This window comes from Propithecus coquereli, unplaced genomic scaffold (assembly GCF_000956105.1).
Source record: "Propithecus coquereli isolate 6110/MARCELLA unplaced genomic scaffold, Pcoq_1.0 Scaffold2, whole genome shotgun sequence".
In the NCBI taxonomy this organism is placed as follows: Eukaryota; Metazoa; Chordata; class Mammalia; order Primates; family Indriidae; genus Propithecus; species Propithecus coquereli.
Window position 1 is genome coordinate 5,513,874 of NW_012144966.1, and position 16,848 is coordinate 5,530,721.

At 38.6% G+C, this 16,848-nt stretch overlaps 1 protein-coding gene across 1 annotated transcript in view; it reads left to right on the forward strand.

Annotated features, from left to right (window-relative positions):
- NIPAL2 (NIPA-like domain containing 2) overlaps positions 1-16,848 on the forward strand; it is an 88,210-nt gene that overhangs the window by 61,839 nt on the left and 9,523 nt on the right. The window contains exons 6-7 of the mRNA XM_012643581.1: positions 7,984-8,080; positions 14,871-15,006. Coding sequence (XP_012499035.1) covers positions 7,984-8,080; positions 14,871-15,006 — 233 coding nt within the window. The remainder of the gene's footprint in view (positions 1-7,983; positions 8,081-14,870; positions 15,007-16,848) is intronic.

A 16,848-nucleotide genomic window follows, 5' to 3' on the forward strand; every position in this document is an offset into this window, starting at 1 on the left:
CCAGGAGTTTGAGGTTGCTGTGAGCTAGGATGACGCCACGGCACTCTAGCCTGGGCAACACAGTGAGACTCTGTCTCAAAAAAAAAAAAAAAAGTGTGACATTGGCATTTACTGGGACATGTTTATTGGTGAACTTTGCTCCAAGTGTAACCCAGGACATTACAGAAGCAGTTCCTAGTCTATGTGACAAGAATTCTGTATATCTTACCATTTCTGATACATAATTCTGACCTCTAGAACACAAATGTTTATAGGTCTTTTCTCTTTGAAGTCTCCCTCTCTACTCCTTTCTCTTGCTTATAAAGATAGTTAGGTTCCTCTGTTTAAAAAAAAAATTGCTAACTCACTACATACCCTTTAATAAACTGCCCTATTTACCTTCGTCCATTCACCACCAAAAATGTCTTCAAATAGTCTATTCTTGCTGGCCCTGTCCCCTTCCTCAGTTCCCATTCACTCCTCTCCCATTCCAATCTAGTAAATTCCTCTCCAAGAGCTGCCAAATGGAATTGGTTTTTTGATCCAGATTCTTCTTGAACCTCGTGCAGCATTTACTCCATGGCCCATCTTCTTCTCTTAGAACCTCTATCTTCCCTGCTTCCTCAGTGTATTTTCCCTGTCTCTCTTCTTCCTCTCTGACTAATCCATCCCAGGCTCTCGGGCACCTCTTCCTCCTCTGCCAACCCCTTGTGTCTATTCACGCTACATACTCTTCCAAGGTCTTCCAGAATTCTCCCATTGCCCACCCACCATCCTCCTTTATAAAGACTTCCAAATCCAGACCTACCTGCTTTTCCCAGGCCTCTCCTGAGCTCCAGATCTACGTGCTCATCTGTCTACTTGTTAACCATTCCTGTCCGAATGTCCCACAGTTTCCTCAAATGCGACATATCAAAAACTGAACTCAATGTGTTCCCCCCTCCAAACTCTCTCCTCTCTTATATTTTCTACATCAGCCTCCCATGTTGGAAACCTGAGCTACACATGACTTCTCCTACACCCTCGTTACCCACCTCCTGCCCCCATCCTGTTGGATGTTTCTTAAAATCTCTTGAATGTGACTATGTCTTATATCCCGTTGCCATTGCATTAATTCAAGCTTTCACCATCTCTTGCTTGGACTATGCCAGCAGCCCCTTAATGAATCTGTCTCCCCTGCTGCTCATTGTCAACACCACGGCCACAAGTATGCTCCTAAAAACAAATCCGGTCAGTTAGCCACTCCAGCCACACCATGCAGTGCGGTTGCGTCTCTTTGTCTATTTACCTGTCTGTTCTATTCCAGAAGACCTTACCCTTCTTCAGGGCATGAACTACTATGAGTTGACCAATCACCCAATCAGCCCATCAGTCACAGTGCCCTGCCTATTTAAATACCTGTTCCTTATATGTTATGGCCCTGAATTCTGTTCTCATGGAACTTATTTCTGCCCTAGCTCTGTCACTTCCCACCTCTTTCCCTACCCCGTGGCCTCCCTAAACTTCTAGGGTTGGGCTTCCCAACTCAGATTAGCCTTCCTCATCTCTGTCATCCTTTGTGCCTACCCCTTCCCCATTTGTCTTCCTCCTTGTGCACCACACTCAGTCCTTTAACTATCTCAGCTTTCCTTCATCAACTATAAGCACTAGAAGGCATTTCCATCTCTGTGGTTTACTTCAGTTCTTCATACTTTGTTAAATATTTCATGATAGTCCAGACTTGAAGTCCTACCAACACATTACTACTCTTTGCCTAAAGGCAAAACAAATTCTTCATCCAGTAACAAAAGGGTCACATAGCCCAAGACCAGAAAATGAATAGCCTGAATTGAATCCTTTGGAGATTAAAGATGCCTCAAGACTTATTTTCTGGAATAAACAGCATTGTTTAATGATGACATATCTTGTATTGTTTTAACACCAGAGAAAACATTTGGAAAGATCAAAACCACTTTTTATTAAACTATATATTTCCACAGAAAGTACTATGAAATTCATTGCATTTTGTCATTTTCCAAAGTCAACGTTTAAAATAAATTCATTCATTCATTTATTCACTTATCCATTTAGTGGTGATTAGACACCCAACTTATAAAAAGGAATTCCTATAGCAAGAATTTTACAGTCTTGGAAGAGACCCATATTTCTATAAAATCATATTAAGATAATGAAAGTATATTTGATGGTAAATGCCACAGAGAAAAATGTAAATAATTCCAGGTGTTTATAAAATAGCATAAAATAAACTTTTAATAAAGTCACATTTGAATAACACCATTACTGTTAGACTAACACCAGGAATAAATCTATATGACATTAGTTTGGAATTAAATCAATTGTATAGTTGTATCTCTAAAGACTGTAGAAGTAATCGCTTATATACTAAAATCATGAGCTGAAGTTTGGTCTGAATCTATTAAACATCTAAGTAATTAACATTTAATCCTCAGATGTGGCAGATTCTGTGCTTTTTCTACAAATTATGACTGACTGCAGAGATCATAATTATAGTAATTAAGACTATTCTTTAACATATCATTTATCTGATTATGTATCCCACCAGGAATAAATAACAGCACATGAATTGGCTTTCAGGACTGATCAAATATAATTTATAAAATGAATAAAAATATTTAAAAGTCTGAATAAGTTCTATATTGTTCAAAAAAGGGATTGTAAAACTGCATCGTAGACTGGCTCATATCGTCCCCTTGTGTCGTGTGTCTGTCTGACTCAAGTGGATGTCCGTTTTACCTTGAAGACTTACATTAAGGCTGGGCTCGAGCCTGAGAATTAGCATTCTCATAAGTTCCAAGGTGATGATGCTGCTGCTGCTGATCCGGGTACCACACTTTTAAAAACCACTGATACAGGCCGGGCGCGGTGGCTCACGCCTGCAATCCTAGCACTCTGGGAGGCTGAGGCAGGAGGATCATTTGAGCTCAGGAGTTCGAGACCAGCCTAAGCAAAAGCGAGACCCCCATCTCGACTAAAAAAATGGAAAGAAATTAGCTGGACAACTGAAAATATATAGAAAACGTTAGCTGGGCATGGTGGCACATACCTGTATTCTCAGCTACTTGGGAAACTGAGGCAGAAGGATTGCTTGAGCCCAGGAGTTTGAGGTTGCTGTGAGCTAGCCTGACGCCACAGCACTCTAGCCCAGGCAACAGAGTGAGACTTTGTCTCAAAAAAAAAACAGACTTAAATTAAGTGGAACCCTGGCAAAGATAAGGCCCAGGTGCTTTTCCTCTGACCTGGTACTCTTTTTTTGTAGGAAGACGATTTGAGAAGCCCAGTGTGTAGTAGCCAGAGAAGAAGTGCCCTTTACTCGCCCACTAAAACAGCCTTTCCCAGCCTGTCTCCCAGAGATGGGTAGTCCCCCAGCCCCCGTGCTTGCCAAAAAGCAAAAAGGAGTGGGGTTTTCAAGGTCAAACTAGCTTGGAGTTTGATGCTGCAAAGCATGGCCCCCTCCGTTAGCATGTTAAAAACTAGAAGTCCTTTAAGAAAGAGACAGGTTTAACGTTAATCCTGCATGCCTCGGGCTTATTTGACTATCAGGCCCTTTTCTGGGAAGGACCAACTGTGAGTAATACCTAAGAACACATCTGCAGAACCCACATTAGGAAACGTAGCCCTAAGCCTCAATTACTTCATGTTCTTTGGCAGGCTTGATCATGGCCGTTTTGCCCACCCAGATATTCCAAAAGAGCATTCAAATTGAAACCTCTGTTGCAAACATAAAATCCTTCACAAAATAATCTACACAGTGCTCATTTTCTCTCTGCCAGACAAAAAATTAAATCAGCAGAGGCAGGGGCCAAGCCTGTTGTTTGGTATAATTCTATACGCCAGAGCTGATTATTAAGTCAGCCTTTCTGGCAAAGCTGTGTCCAAACCCACCATCAGGTGTTAAAAACCTGAAGGGAGAAAACTGGATGTTTTTATATGACATCAGTATCTATGGCACGATGCTCATTTGCTTTATTGTCTAAATGCAAATAGCACTTGTGTGTCTGCACTGGGGGCCACTTCTATGGTAGCAGGAGCCAGCACTCACCGAGAGGGCTCAGCCCTGTGCTTAGCTCGGACTGCATTCTGTCCTTTACCTGCCCGATGTCCCTCGCCACGTCCGGCACTGTTATCCTCTGCATCTGACAGATGGGGAAGCCAAGGCGTAGGGGCGTCCAGTAATTTGTCCAAGGTCACATAAGTACTAAGTGGCAGAGCCAGAATTCAAAACCAGGCTGTCCACCTCTGCGCTGCACACTCCACTAAACGCCTCTCTATGCAGAATTAATAAAGCCGACTACCAAGGAACAAATCTTTGTCCAAACTTGGCCTGAAAGAGAACATGTACAGAGCTCATTTCTTTTGGACAAAGAAGTCATATCAAAGGCTGTTCTTTCAGGAAAGAACTTGGTGAGAGAAGGTATGGTAAACTTCAGCTCAGATTTTGGTACCAGAAGCAGGGCATCCAATGGTAAAATTTCGTCCATTCTTTCGCCACATCACCCCTTGGACTGCCAATGCCCTTTTGACCACTGAAAACAGGGTGATCAGTGCCTTCACATCTGATTAGATTAGAGAGCCGATCCAGAAAGTCCTACACATCAATTCAGAAAACTCATCCTGAAGATTCTGTTCCTCTGGATGGACTTCAGGTACCAAAATGTAGATTGGTTTTCTATTACTTCTGTAACAAATTGTCACAGACTTAGTGGCCGAAAACAACCCGAGGTTATCATCTTACAGTTTCATAGGTCGAAAGTCCAACATGGGCTGCACTGGACTGTGGTCAAGGTGTTGGAAGGGCCGTGTTCCCTGCTAGAGCCTCCAGGGAAGCATCTGTTTCCTTCCCTTTTCCAGCTTTTAGAGGCCAGCAGCATTCCTTGGCTTGGATCTTTCTCCATGGCCTCTCCCTCTGACTGCAGCTGGGAAGCTTCTCTGCCATTAAGGACTCATGTGATTTCGTTGGACCCACTTAGCTAATCTAGGATAATCTACCCGTTGGGGTCCATAACCTTAACCACATTTGCAAAGCCCCTTTGCCTGTAAGGTGATATGTTCGCAGCTTCCATTAGGACACTCTCCTGGGGGCTGTTATTCTGCCTACCAGGCTGCATCATTTAACGCCCCTGAGCCCCAGTTCCTTGACCTGTCAAATGAAGACAGTATCTACCTCCTAAGGTGGTTGTGAAGATTCAATGACTTAGTACAAGAAAAGCCCTGAAGACAGTGCTGTGTGCAGTGGGCACGCAGGAGGTGCTGTTGTTATTTCTGACCTCTGATATTGCAATCAGAAACACAGCCTCCTCTGGGCGCAGCAACCTGCACAAATCGCAGCTTCTTTAATATCGATGTTTTCAGAGAGAAAAAATTGTTGTTAGAAAAAAATTAACATTAATTCATACCACTTGAAAATTTTATTCCTGGGAGCTGTGTGAGCTCTTGCTACAAGGCAGAACCCAGGGCAACTGTAGTCATTCTGGGTTAATGGGAACTCATGTTTTATTTATCTGAAGCCACAGAGATGGAATTTGCAAAAAAAGTCCAAAATGGATTTTAGAACTGATAACAACTACCCTAATCCTCTTCTAAAAATTGAATAATCAGCATACTAATAGGTTTAGCTAACACCTTCTGTGGTTAGTGGAGGTAGAGCTTTCTTTTCTGCAGCAACAAATACAGTGGTCCTGAACACCGCTGTGAGTTGTTTTCATTGTCTCTCGGGGGGAAAAAATTGAAGCCTTTGGTTAAGACCAAGCCTAAGGGGATAGTTCTGTTAATGATTGGTGAGCTGCACAGAGATTGGGACACCCAGTGTTTTGATGGCAGCTTCAGGGAAGGCAAAGGGAGAGGCGTTTAATAGCTTTTGTAGCACAACTCAGTTAAAGGCCTGGCAAATAAGCCCTATAAGGAAAAATTAAAATAATTGGTTTAATTTACCAGGAGAAGAAAAGAGTAAGGGATGATTTGATCTTCCATATTAAGGTTTTTCCTAAAAGGTTTTTAAATGAGAAAGATATGAGCCTGCTACTTCCCATGCCCATAGAGGATTAAAGGAAAAAAACAAATCAACAAGCCAAACCTTGAATAGAAACAGGATTTAAGTTGATTTAGAGATGGCCCTGTAAGTAGAATGCAATCTTGGAAATAATAAGTCTCTAACTCCAATTTTTAAGAAAAAAATTAGTGTTGGTGCTTTTACCTGTCTACTGTCAGAAAAGTAAACATTCATATTTATGATTTCAGTCCAGGGCTGCCACCTCTTAAGAAAAAAAAAATCATTAGCTTGGCTTAAAGTTATCTTAAGCACTGTAAAAAAAATTGTTAAAAATAAAACTGAGAACTCAAAATTAAATTCCAGTTTTCATAAGGGTGGGAAAATTTCAGAGTTTCAATCAATGACTATTTATCGAACACTCAATATTAAACACTAGGTCTTTTTTTCGTGTGGCAGGTTGTCCATAATAAATTTGAGGTGTGATTTGCTCATCAACTCCATCAATACTTCCTGAACAACCAACTGTGTGCCAGGCACACAGAGTGGGTAAGGCCCCTGCTCTGGAGCTGGCATTGCATTAGGGGAGACAGACAGAAAACACACAAACATATGAACAAGAAATACACCAGATGGTGGCCAAATGCTCCATACCGACCTGATGCTGGGGGTGTGGCAGGATGAGCGTGTGGCTCTGTCAGATCGGAGGAGTCACAGAAGAACTCACAGAAGAGAGGTGGCATTTGAGCTGAGAGCTGAGTGGCTGGGAGGAGCCATTGTGCAAAGAGCACTGAAAGAGCATTCCAGACAGAGCACACAGTTAGTGCAAAGGCCCAAAGGCGGGAGGAATCTGAGAATTGCAAGAAAACTGAAAAGAAAAAAAAAGAATTAAAACTTAAGAAAAAAAAAAAAAGGCCATTGCAGCTGGCGCAGGGCGTACCATTCAGGAGCAAGGGGTACAAAATGAGGTCTGAGAAGTCTCCTGGGGCTTTATAATCCAGGAGGGAGTTTGGATTTTACTCTAAATGTGATAGGAAACCATAAGAAGTTTTAGCAAAGGAATGACTGGATCTAATTTATATTTTTACTAAATGTATCATCCTGGATGAATTTCATAAACACAGTGCAGAGTGAAAAAAGGCAAGCAAGTGGAAGCAAGCATGATTCCACTGATACAGGTCCCAACACATGGAAAAATAAACAGGGTGTTGTTGGAGATGCATAAAGATGTGATGAACTATAAAGAAAGCGAATGATAAACACACAGTTCAGCATAGTGGTTCCTGGGGAGGTGGAGGAGGGGAGCGCAGCGGGGGAGGGGCACATGAGACACTTTGGAGGTATTGGAAGGTCCTGTTTCTTAGGTCAGGTAGAGGGCACAGGAGTACTTGTCATATCACTCTAAATACCTTAGATGTATATCATGTATGTTCTTCTCTATGAATGCAATATTTCATTATCCAAGTTGTGTTTTTAAATAATTCATCTGGCTGCTGAATGGCTGGGCCATAGTGAGGCAAGAGTGCAATAAGAGATGAATTAGAAGCTAATGCAGTGGTCCAGAGAGGAGATGGGGGGGAGGGACAAGATGGGAGGAGTTTTGGCTTGTGCAACAGTGTCTGGTGATGCCACTTCTTGAGGGACAAAGGCCCCAGGAGGAAGAAGTTGGGAAGGGAGGGAATCAAGCGTGTGCCCATATGAGTGTGGTATGTCTATTAAACATGCACATGGAATGTCTCATAGGTAGTTGGATAAATGAGACTGGAGTCCCAGGGAGATCAGTAGTGGAGATCTGGATTTCGCAGATGGGTGTTGTGAGAGCTCTGGGTCTGGATGGCTGAGGCGCCTTAGACTGTTCTCGTATATTTATAATCATCCTTAGGAGCCTCAGTCACTCTCAACTCTAATGCTAGCACCGCTGCAAAGTCAAAAAGAGAAGTGTGCCATTTTGAAGACTTTGTGTAGAATAACTTACCCTTTCCCATCTTTTTCATTTCTAGATTTTAGAAATATTAATTTTCTGCATTCTCCTATATTGCTATAAAAGAAAAGAAATGAAGCACATAGTGATTCTGCTAACCCTGGTGGCACTTCTAGGTAAAGGCATATTTTGTTTTCTTATTCTCTAATCGAGCTGTGCTAAGTCATAAACAAGATTTGAAGTAAAATACTTGAGCATGCTATTCCTTTCTCATTTTTTATATTTGTCAACTCTGATTTATAGAAAGAAATCGAGTCTAAATTATAGAAATTATACATTTCATGTCCATTGTTGTAATTGATATATATTTAATTCTTTTAAAAATATATTTAAGGATTTTGCTTCCTGGTAATTCTATTTGCTCACTGACAATTTGAGGATATTTTTTTCTTAGTAAATAATTGAAATATATTAAAAGAAGAACAAACTAATGAACCCAATTGAAATTCTTATGTCAGCAATTGGTTGGCCAAATCTATGCTGCTTATATTTTTTTTAAAAAAACTTTAAAATATGTCTAATAGGAAACATAAATGTAAGCAGTATGACTTTCTTAAATACCACATTTCTTTAATTCATTGTTTACCAGCCCATTTACTTTTTTCCCCCCAGAGGTACCTTGTAAGATTTGAAAACTGTTGCTTGGATAAGCCCATTATATATATTTTAATGTATCCTCCCTCCCTTCTCCTTTTCTGTCTCTCTGTCTCCATCTCTGTGTCTTTCTCTCTCTCTCTCTCTCTCTCTCTCTCTCTCTCTCTCTCTCACACACACACACACACACACACACACACTCATATATACACCAACACTAGGAGATCTCACTAATCATTTGGGAAATTCCCTTTTTAAGAATTTATTTGTAATTCTTCCTTTCCCTCTTCTTTGCCAGTAAGATGACCCATATGTTGTGTGTTGTTTGCTATGACTTGGTAGGTTGTGCTTACACCACTGGAGCTGCATGCAGCCCCATGTTAATGAGGTGCTGGGTTTTCATTTTCCTACCTCATCAACTAGTTCTCTCCTCTGTATTGGAAGATTTGTGTTTGCGATAGTTACTTACAGAAACACATGTACTCTACCCTATATCCAGGTATGCTGTTGATCAAGACAACAGAAAGGAAACTTTATATTTGTTTCTTTCCAAATTACCAGATAGGAAGAACAAAAGGAAACAACTAAGGAAAAAAATGTACATTATATAGGAAAATAATGAAAACAATGGAAACTTTAAATAGGAATGTAAGACAACAGAATTAAGATCATACATATTAGTTATGATCATAAATGTAAATGGAATAAGTTACCTAGTAAAAAAAGATTCTCACATTGGACTTCAGAGAAACTTCTAGGTTGATTTTGGAAAACAATTCTGAAACTGGATTCAGCCAATTGGCCCTAGTACAGCTATAGTAGTTATGAGAATAGCTGCCACCCAGGCCTCCTTAGGGCCTCCTTCCCTGATGACTTTTCCTCCCAACTCCAGCCCTGCCACAATAAATACTAATGCAAGGGGTCTCTGGGACCCTCTTCCAATGGTGGTAAGGCCAACACCCTTTCTGGCCTTTGTGGGTTGTGAAATGTTTTGGCGACATATGTAAGTTTTATCCAAAACAAGGTAACTCAAATTGAAAGTAAATGAAAGCAGGGGGTAATGATACTATGAAATTAAAGTCAAGGCAGAAGGCATTAAATGAGACAAAAGGGGGTAATTTATTCTGATAAAAAGAGCACAGTCCACAAGAATATCATATCTAATATGTGATATAAAACCTGAAGAAAAATGCAAAACTACAGTAACAAAAATATAAGGGAAGTAGAAGACTTCTCTTGGCTCATGGAAGATAAGTAGACAGAAAAATATGTAAAGACAGAAGAGCTGAATTCTTAATTTTGAACTAGTACCTCTAATATTGAACTCTAAATCCTAAAAACAAAGAATAAATTTTCTTTCAAGTGCCTGTGTAACATTTAAAAAAGTAGATCACATAATTGGCCCTAAAGAAGTTCTTGATAAATTCCAGGAATTTGAATTAGTACAGACCACATTCTCAGATGACAGTGAAATAAAAACAAAAAAATAATAACAAAAATAAAAACCAGTAAATCTCTACCACCAGGAAATGTTAACAATAGTCTTAAACTGCAGCTAGGTAAAGCAGAAACCAAGATTTCACTGCAGCATATATTTTTTAAATTATTATCAAAACACTTAATATTGAAACCTGGAGTTTTTGAGTAATGCTGTATTTAGAGAAAATTAATTGTTTTAAATGTAAGTCAATTAAGCACTCAACTCAAGAAGTTAGAAAAAAAACTGAAATAAAACTAAGAGAAAGCAGAAAGCATTTAATTATAAAGGCAAAAATTAATGAAATAGAAAATAGAAAAGTAATGGATTGATAACTAAACCCAAGAATCAGTTCTTAAAAGGAAACTGATAAAATACATCGTCTCCTCATCCGAAAAAAAAGCAAAAGAAAAATCACAGATACCCCAAAAAAGAAATGAGATATAGATTGATTGATAAGTATGCATTTATAAACACTCACATATATGAAAACTTGAATAAATCGCTTATTTTTAAAGGAAATAACTATGGAGGAAATGAAGGCGTTTATGTTAAAAGCTACATCCTAAAAAAGAACCAGGCCCAGACAGTTCCAAATGTAATGTCTTCAACCCCTTAAGGAATAGATTATTCTGATGTTGTTAGAACTATTTGAGGACATAAGAAGAAAGCTTTCGCTTTTTTAAAAAACATAATCAGATAATACTGATCCCTAATCTGAAAAAGATAGAACAAATGAAAAACACTATCAAGTAACTTCACTACTAAATACTGACGCAAAAATCCCAAATAAAATATTAGCAAATAAAATCCAGAGCAAATCATACTCAACAACCAAGTGGTCTTAATAAAACTGATTCTTTTTCTTTGTAACACTCATAACAATTTGTACTTACATATTCTACTTAGATGTTTATATGTTGTTATGAGCTCATCTTCCTTGCCAGATTAGTTCCATGAGAACACAGACCGTGTCTGTTATGTACACTATGTATACTTTACTTAGAACTGAGGATGGTAAGCACACAATAAACATTTGAGTTAATTAACTAGTTAATTATGGGAATGAAAGGAGGGTTCTTTTAAAAATCCATTAATATACTTCATCATGTTAATGAGTTAAAAGGGAAATGAGATATTGGTCAAATGATACAAACTTTCAGTTATAAGATGAATAAGTTCTGGGGATCTAATGTACAGTATGGTGATGATAGTTAACAATGTTGTATTGTATATTTGAAATTTGCTAAGAGTAGATATCAAATATTCTCACCACACACAAGAAAAATGACAACTATGTGAGGTAAAAGATGTGTTAACCAACTTGATTGTGCTAATCATTTTACAATATATACAAATATCAAGTCATCACATTGTATACCTCAAATTTATACAATTTTATATTTCAAAGATACCCCAATAAAGCTGGAAGAATGCTTTAAAATGGAAATCGTGTGATGCTCTCAATAGATGTTGAAAGGCCATGTTAAAGTTTAATATTCATTCCTAACAAAGAACTTGCTGGTGAAATACTAGAATTGTTCTCTAATACTAGAGTTAGAAAGGAGAAAAAAAGATGCCGCCTCTTCACTGTGTGCTCATCTTGCTCTTTCAGAATTTTACAATGACCATTAATGACTTTTACCAAAAAACAAAAAAGAATTATGAAAATCATGGAGCAGCTTTGAAAAACATTGATAGTGTCATATGTATAGTGGGAAAAGTAGCATAGAACATTGTATCTACCTTCGTTGTGATTAAAAGCACACATGGGGTGAACACTGGAAATGAGTGAGAGGTAGTGAAGTGAATAGGTGGATTTTTTCCTTTGCTTCATTGTTGTCATGATACTGCTTGTGCGATAGATACAAAATAGAACTTAAAAAAGAAATAGAGAGTGGAGGCATCAGGAAGGAAGCAATCTGGCTTCTGGTGAGGGGTTCCCTTTGCCTGTGGCTGTGATCTGTCTTAAAGGGATCCAAAGCTCTCGTCTGGTCCTCACACCAGGAAGTCATTCCCTATCCTATCACACTCTGGTTGTCAAAGCCAAATTAATAAATAAAATATTTATGGTCCTAATAAGGAGACATCGAAGTCAATCTGGGAAAGTTCTGGAAGGAGCTATTGATGAGGAACGAAGAATAAACCGAGAGGACCAAATTTCAAAAAACGGTTCAGCACCTGTTTGGAAAAACTGGTGTTGTTAGAACAATGAAAGTAATATCTGTTTATTGTTGGTAATTAATAAAATAGAGAGAGATACAAAGAAAAATATAAAAATCCATGTAACTGAGCACTGTAGCACAGTAGGACAGAGGGTGACTGACACTCTCTGGAAGGCAGTTGGCCAGTGTATTTCAGAAGCCGTCACAGTGGCTGTCCACACAATAACTCCCCTGTAGGTGGTTTTCCTAAGGAAGTAGGCAGAGTGACATACAAAGATTTATGTTCAAGAATGTTCATCACAGCCTAATTTTTAAAAGTAAAAAAAAAATGAATACAATCTAAATATCCAAAAATAGGGCATTGCCAAAATAAACTGGACACGCATACAAAGGCATTCTTTACAGCCAGTAACAATCACGCTTTAGAGGAATACTCAATGGCAAAGAAAATGCTTCAAGGTAAATAGGTCCCTAAGTAGTGTATACTTGGAAAATAAGCTCCTAAGTAGTAAATACCATATGATTTACATGTTGTGATTTGTTCATACTTATAGATAGAAAAATAATGATGTGCCCAAAACTTAAAAATGATTTGGGAATGAGTGTTGAGATTAAAGGTGATTTTAATTTTGCTTTTCAGGCTCTTCTACATTTTCCAAACTTTTTTAAATGGACATGTATACTTCTATAGATTTTTGAAAATGAATTTAAAGTTTATTGATATTCCCAGTGTTAGAGATAACCACTGGCAATATCTTGATGTAGTTTCTTCTAGACTTTTTTCTTTGCATACCTAAGTACTTTCTATTTTTATGTATGAAACATTAAAATGGTACTGCATTACAATTTTGCATTTCAACCTGTCCTTAGCAAGCTCCCCTCCCAAACAAAACTTAGAAGTACTTGACACCAGCCTACAAATAACTTGCAGAGTTACAATAAATAGTGATTAGTTGACAATTGTGCATGCTTTAAAAACATAATGATTAACTATAGATATTGATAGTTTAGCAGTTTAATAACAAATTCTAGTTTTGTATTTAAGCGTAATTTAAGATCAGATGGTGGTTAAATTAGATGACCTTTGAGGTCCTTTGCAATCCTGAGTTTCCGAGGCTAATGGAATGGTATGATCAACTCTTTCTCTGTTAATTATCCCTTTGGGAAATCTGGCTGTTCAGACCACAAGACCATAACCACATCGTGCTGTAATTTCAGGCAAAGTCTTTAGGAGGAAATTAAGGTCCCTCAAGAGCTAACCTACAAACTTAAACCATCAAGTGACACACAGATCTCTACAGATATTTAAAATTTCTAGATTAGCTAAGATATGACTATTGCCATAATCATTAGGAAATATGTAAAAGGATCAGATCAAAAGATATTTTAAGATGGAGAGGGGCCTAATTGTAAGGGCTTCTCTGTTCAGATGGGGGGTTTGTTTTTAGAATTTATCATCTGGTCTCCTCAGTTAATTAACAACTTTTAACTGAAAGAAAATGCCTAATTTGGAAGTGTGCTTTAGTATCCTTCAAGTTAAGGTATATTTTCAGTTTTTGGAAAAGTAAATTATGGGAGGCTCTTCCTTGGCCATCACCTGCTATTTTAAACCTATTCTTTAGAATATCTCTCTCTCTCTCCCTCTCTTTCTCTCTCTCTATATATAGTACCTTTTCAAAAGCTAAAAGGAATAAAGCTCAGATATATTATGACCAGGTAGATCAACGGCAACAAAGACAGTGTTTCTCTATCACGTTGCCTTTGACTTACGATTATTTGATTTCATGTAAAAATTATTTTTGAGCTTTGTGTAGGTTTCAGCTAAATTATGGAATTAATTGCCACAGTAACTTCAAGGGATGTAAGACAGAAAGCATTATCTTCTTCCTACAGAAACAAATTGTTACCAGAAAATGCTCCATTGCTTTCATAGTGATATAAACTTCTCAAGTTACTTTTTCTTAATTGTTATTTGGAACCTAAGGAAAATTTGTTCTCCTAGGGGACGGGTTCCTCTTTAGCATAGAAAATAAACAGATATTGCTTATGTAAAGCCCAGATTTACCATTGACTCTGAGCCATGAGTACTCAGCCTTGGTGCTTCTTCCTGTTATTGTCTTTGTCAAAAAGTATTTTTAATGAAACTTCTAGGCATCCACTAACAAAAAAGCTCTTGCATGGAGACTTTGTACTACACTTAGCAAACTCAGGGAGTGAGTTGCTTTTCACTTTGCAGTCTTCTCATCTATTTGGTTTTAAATTTTTCAGTACAGTTTAATAGTCATTTTCCCCTTAATGTCACATGGACAATCTGACCTTTCTTATCTCCTTCCCCCATTGTTTGCGCCTTTCCCCCCACCAGTCATTATAACCTCCTCAGCATTCTCTCAAGAGTTAGGGCTGGAAAATGAGCACCTTGCTTCAAAGATAAAAAGCATCCAGTTGCACAACAGACCTTTAGCTGATTTAAGTAAATTTAAAGTCCAGCAGAGTTTGAGCCACAGGGCTACTGCTTGGTTAATGTCACATCCTACGCTACACCTCCCATAACCGTGTAATCCGTAAAGCATAATTGGTATATTTGCTACTCTACCACATAAACTTAAGATATTTATTTGTAATTCTATCTCAAGTATGTACTTTATTTGTGTTTTTTGTTTTCTTTTTCAGCCTCATTGACTGTTATTTCAGTAAAAGCCGTCTCAGGCATGATCACTTTTTCTATGACGGATAAAATGCAACTAACTTATCCCATCTTCTATATCATGTTTATCATCATGATAGCATCTTGTGTTTTCCAAGTCAAGTAAGTTAGCTTCTACATACTCACTAAGCTTTCAGCATTCCGTGCTTCTCTGAACATTAATCTTTTTTGGCTTCAGATGATAATTACAATGAAATACAACTGATTTCTAAGGGTGAAGGGCCTACAGCCTATCCTCAGCCAACATGCCTTGCTTTGTCCTTTGCATCCAATATTAAGTTTTACTAAGCATTGCCTTCATGTCTCGTGAGTTCTACAGTGTGGCCCTAATCCAGCTAAGTGCACTTTGATACTTTCCTGATGCTCTTCTGCTTGTAATTAATATCCATCATGCACAGGTTGTCATTAGCAATAAATCAAAGGGGCAGGTCCACATCCAGGATTTCATTCTAAATATAGGAAATACATGAACCCTTCACCTTCGTTTCTTAGCTCATGCTTGTTAATTGCCCAGAGATGGACGAAACCAGACGTTTGGCCTGGAGGGAAATCCTTTCCCCAGAACTTTGCATCTTTGGCCAGAATTTTCTTTGTGCCCATGGGATTGCAGAATGATTGTTTTATGTTTCTCTTGGGGCCTAGTAGTGGTGACATGGAACATTTTTAATTACTGTTCTTCTCTCCCACCTCCCCCTCCCATCTGCTCCAATCACTTCCCCTCCATTTCATACTAGAATTGTGCTTTTGCCTGCTTAGGCTCTCTTGAGTTGAGCTGAAAGTTTTCTGTTTACCCCAAAATGCTATGCAAAGGCACCATCGTGGTGCCAGCTAGGAAATCAGAGCTCAAACTCCGAACCCGAGTGGTTCCTTCTGTAGATACTAGAAGTCAAGTCCGATTGTTATGAGCTGATTATAGGCCCTGTTACAGGGTCTGTGGAGAGTTACTGGAGAAACCCTAGGTTCTGTCACTGTTTTGCTTGTCATTTCCTTATAAGACTGAATGTGTTTCTATACTTGAATCTTGCTATCTTGTTTCTTCTCTTTCTTCTTCTGAATTAGTTGGTACTGCTACAATACCTTCTGGGATTTAGTGACTTTGTACTATGCTTTATAAAATTTGAAAGGCAGACACATCTGAAGATAAATTGCACCCTGTCACACTGTAGAACACTCCTGGTTGCCCATTAAAATTACCTGAAGAGGTTTGTTTGTATACATGTATACATGCATTCGTGTATACCTATGTACATGTATGTATGTGTACACACACATACACACACACACACCTGGGCTCTACTCACAAAGATTTTTTTTTTCAATTGCTCTCTAGTAAGACCTAGGCATTTGTGCCTTTTTTAAAAAGTGCCCAGGTGGTATCAGTGCAATTCACTGCTTTGGAAAACAGTGTAGTCCCTGACAGGGCAGCACAACACAGTTGTGGGAACCTGAATTTATGCTGGTGGCCAGAGTGAGAAGCTGAGCTCCCACATGTGTGCTGCAGCTGGAGTACTGAGCATTGTTTTTGAAACATTAAACATTCCTTTACTTCTCCATCTTCCTTCTTGGCACGTGGCATGTCATTGGATAGCTATACTATTCCCCAGATATGATATTTAACAGATTCTAGGTTCTATCCTAATGAATCAGTCCTAGTGTGATACTGGTCCAGCAGCTTGAATCGCTTCCAACTCAAACTTCTGTGGCCTCAGAATATGATTAATTGCTTTTCATTGTTACTGTTGTTGGTTTAAACAGACCATAAAACCTGACATCTGATCTCATACATCAGATGCATATAAGCTATGACTGCTGATTGGAAATGCCCTTCCACTGCACTTCCTTTCCCTTTGTAGTTGTAGCTAAAGAACATGCATTGCTTGAAGTTATTGCTAACTTATTGCTGAGTATCTCTTAAAGCCAGAGCTTCAGCAAGTGTCTTCTGCT